The 3,787-nt window shown below is 47.3% G+C and overlaps 1 protein-coding gene across 3 annotated transcripts in view; it reads left to right on the top strand.

The window, feature by feature from the left end:
• The first annotated feature begins 312 nt into the window (after window positions 1–312).
• The window catches only part of AFAP1L2 (actin filament associated protein 1 like 2), a 74,540-nt gene continuing 71,065 nt past the window's right edge, over window positions 313–3,787 (top strand). For all 3 annotated transcript variants that reach the window (XM_081005967.1, XM_081005966.1, XM_081005968.1), the window contains exon 1: window positions 313–488. In XM_081005967.1, coding sequence (XP_080862093.1) covers window positions 473–488 — 16 coding nt within the window. In that variant the 5' untranslated portion in view covers window positions 313–472. The remainder of the gene's footprint in view (window positions 489–3,787) is intronic.

The raw sequence follows: 3,787 nt of genomic DNA, 5'->3' as shown, positions 1-3,787 counted from the left end.
TCCAACTGCGAGGCGAAAACAGCTGCTTTTTGTTCCCTTATTAACGTTAAATTAATACATAAGTGCTTCTGCCACGTTTGGATAAGTACTTGACCAAGAAGGGAGGATGATGATGATGATGATGATGATGATGATGATGATGCAACTTTCGAGGGCAACCACCGCAGAGGCACCGCCGCTCCCCAAAGACCCCCTCGGGGAAGCCAGCTCCTTTAGCCCCAGTAGATCCCGCTGCCGTGACGTCACGGAAGGGGCGGTGCTCGGCGCGAAGGGAGCCTGCCCGAGCGAGGAGAACTGGAGAGGCAGAGCCTGGCGCGGGCGAGGAAGGAGCGAGCCGGCGCGTCCCGCGGGGAGAGGGCTTTAACTCAGGGGCGAGCGTGGGAAGCCCGAGTCCGCCGCCGCCCTATGCAAGGTCTCCCTGCCCTACGCGGCCAGAACTGAAAACTAAATAAAAAGAAAAGAAGGATCCAGGATGGATAAATATAAAGGTAAGGGGGAATGGTTCGCTTGCTTCCCCCACCCTCAGCGTGGGAAAGGGGCAGTATCGGTACTTCGGAAAGGATTGCTAGTTCGTTTGTCCTCAATGGATCGTTCTGCCTAAGCAGCCGAATGTGACTTGTGGTTGCTCGTAAGTCCCTTAAAACGTGGGTTTCTCTATAGCGTTTAATGAATGGGCGGGTGGGTTGAGACGGATCTTTGCCCCACAGGCGTTGCCTCGGGACCGAGACTGGCCAGGACGCCGGGGCTGGGTTTGTGAGGCAGGGGGAAAGTGGCGAGCGAAGAGTCCCTAATCGCAGCCGGGTCCGTCTCCCTCCTCCAGGACCCACCCCTAGAGAGGGGGGATTCGCTGAGGTCCACGGAGCCCCATTCCGCCGGCGGAGAAGGAGTCGAGGGTGCCGCTTGGGGGAGGATTTTGGTTCTGATGCTCGTGGTGATGGGACACAGAAACAACACATCGGGTGTGTGGGTGTGTGAAATTGTGACACAACCGGCTTCTTTTTGAAAGGATTAAGAGAAATACTGTGTGTGCGAGAGAGTATTTGAACCTCCTTGACATACATCTGGTGCTCCGAAAACCCTCTAGGTGAGGGCCAGTGAAACTGTAGGAAATGAAAAGGTGAACACGAGACTTGGAGTCGGTTTGGCGCGAAGCGGGGGAGGATTTCAGTACCCGCACCTGTGTGTGTGTGTGTGTGTGTGTGTGTGAGAGAGAGAGAGAGAGAGAGAGAGAGAGATCAAAGGACCGACCCCCCCTCCCCGCCCCTTCTTTCGCTTCCGGTCTTGCTGTTGCTCCAAAACAGAATTGTAAGGGGGGGTGTATTTAGTTCCCCCGTGTAATAAATATTCGCAGACTTTATAAGTTTAGTCTGCAAGATTGTGCGGGGGAAGATAAGGAAGGGGAAGGCGTGGCTGCCGAATGGTATCTGGAGGTGGGTGGAGAGCTGAGTGTCCCTTGTGTTTTTAATGAATTGTTTTAAAGCCCTTTTAAGTATTAAGGGACGCAATGCTTAGTGCTACGATTCTAACGAGAGGTGAGGTGTCGTCTTATGGCAGAATGACTCCTTAGCCTGAGTGTATGGCAGCAATGGGGACCGATATGGTTACTCAGTGGCGAGGGAAAGGTACTCTGCACATTCTCGGAAACAATTTTTTTCTTTGATTAGCTCAAGAGTGAACCCCAGTGTTATAAACCAGCTGAGTGTCTAGACACATACTAGGCTCTGCAAGTGAAGTGAAGCAAGCCTGTCTTTGCCGTTCTGGAAATACATTAAGGTTGCAACCTTACACACCTTTTATGCAATGTGAATGAGCACCCGCAAGCAACAGTGATGGCCACCAATTTAGGATGACTTTAAAAGAGGCTTCGACAAATCCACGATAGATGGAGGATAAGGCTATGTCCAATATTCGAGTCCTAATACCAGCTTCTGGAACCCACAGGAGGGGAGAGTGTTGCTGCAGGGTGAGGAACGGCTGCTAGACTAGAGGGGCCACTTTCCTATCCAGCTGATCTTGTTTTATGTTCTTAGGCACTTATGCTTAAAGTCACAGAGGTGGAAGGGAACACAAAGCTCACCTAGTCCATGCCCTTGCAGGTACAGGAAAACTACCTCCACATCATCCCAAATGAGCATCTCTTCAACTTCTGCTTAAAAACCAAAGATTAGGTGAGCCCACTAGGTAATCTGGTCCACCACAGAACCGCCCATGCTGTCAGAAAGTTATTCCTAAAATCCCCTTTCTTACCTGGTGGGAGTAAGTTGCATTGCACACATTGAGGTTTACTTCTGAGTAATTTTGCACAGGATTGTACTATAATTTTATCTTTTTTCTTGTTCATATACAATATAAGCCAATGTGGTGGGTCCAAATGTTCCAATATTTGCTCAGTTATGCAGTTTATTGAATGGCTGTCATTTAGTCTGTCTTACTTTGCAGAGTTATTGAGAAGATGCAGCAAGGAAAGGCAGCATTCAGTGATGTGGGATTTCCAGAAAATGTTGAACTGGGAATTTTTCTGGGAATTTTTACGTCTACACATGACAGCAATTTGCACTGGGAAAATTTTCCTTTTACACTGAGAAAATTTTCTGATGCCCTACAGGGTGTTCTGATATAGAATGCTTGTTTATTTTCATTTGCATTCAGTAAACAAAACTAAAACTGCCAAGGTTACCTAACATTGTATTTGCAACCTGCATTCATTTATTGTCAATAATGACCTTATGACAAGGAAAAAATTCACTGGAAAAGCACTGGAAACTTTTCCTCCACCACTCATCCCTGGATGCATTGCAACCAGCATGCTGCCTTAGGGCCAGGGCAGGAAAGGAATCTAAATATAATAAATAAATGTCTACTCACTTTACCAGTTTAAGAGGTGGTTGGACCAGCTGACATTATAGTCTGGTGAGGCCAGTTTCCATCAGTACCTGAGGATCTGGCTTTCTGCATTTATAATGCAAACATTTAAAATGAATTTTTCATTCTCCGGAGCTCGACAGGATTGCTCTCATAGGTTTGCCTTATTCCAATGGTAACTGACCAGTCTACAAAGAGTCATTTATTTATGTATATGTAATCTGAATAGATAGTAGTTGACAATTGTCCAGCACTTCCTGAATCTGCAGTTTTCAGGAATCAAGGTCTGTATAGTGCAATCCTACTCATGTCTACTCAAAAGTAACCCCCGCAGAGATATGTGGGCCTAGTATTGCAGCCTAGGTCTCTTAATGTAACCTCCTGTTAACCTTTATGGCACTGTATATGTCCATTTTTGTGTCCAGATATCAGCTTTGCTGTTGGATAATAGTAACAGTGTTCATTCACTATGGGAATAGTCATTCACAATGGGAATAGTTCATTATAGTTATTACTGTAGTTTGTCTGAATATATCTGAGTGAGACAGAGCCCTGAAATGAGAGTTCCCTGCCTTCTCCCTGCACCTTGGAGGTGGTGACTGGCTTTCAAAAGTGACCATCATTGCTCAGGAGAAGAACACATGCCAATGCATTCAGAAGACTCTGGGTTCAGTCCCTGATATTATCAATTGAAAGGGTCAAGCAGCAGGCGAGGGACTGCCTAGTAGGGCCAACAACACAGGAATCGGAGGCAGGGTCCAGAGTCCCACTCAGCAAAGTGGGCAGGGCATGAGAGGCCCCAAATTTAGCAGGACACCTAAAGGGTTTGGGGTTTGGGTATAAGACCATTGGGTGGGATTCAAGGTCTCACTGTGGTGATCATTCACTCAGTACAAGTGTTTCTGCTTGCGAGATGGAATGATCT

This window comes from Podarcis pityusensis (assembly GCF_964106645.2).
Source record: "Podarcis pityusensis genome assembly, chromosome: 5".
NCBI lineage: Eukaryota > Metazoa > Chordata > Lepidosauria > Squamata > Lacertidae > Podarcis > Podarcis pityusensis.
Note: the sequence above shows the minus strand (reverse complement) of the source record. Positions and strands in the feature narration are given on the sequence as shown.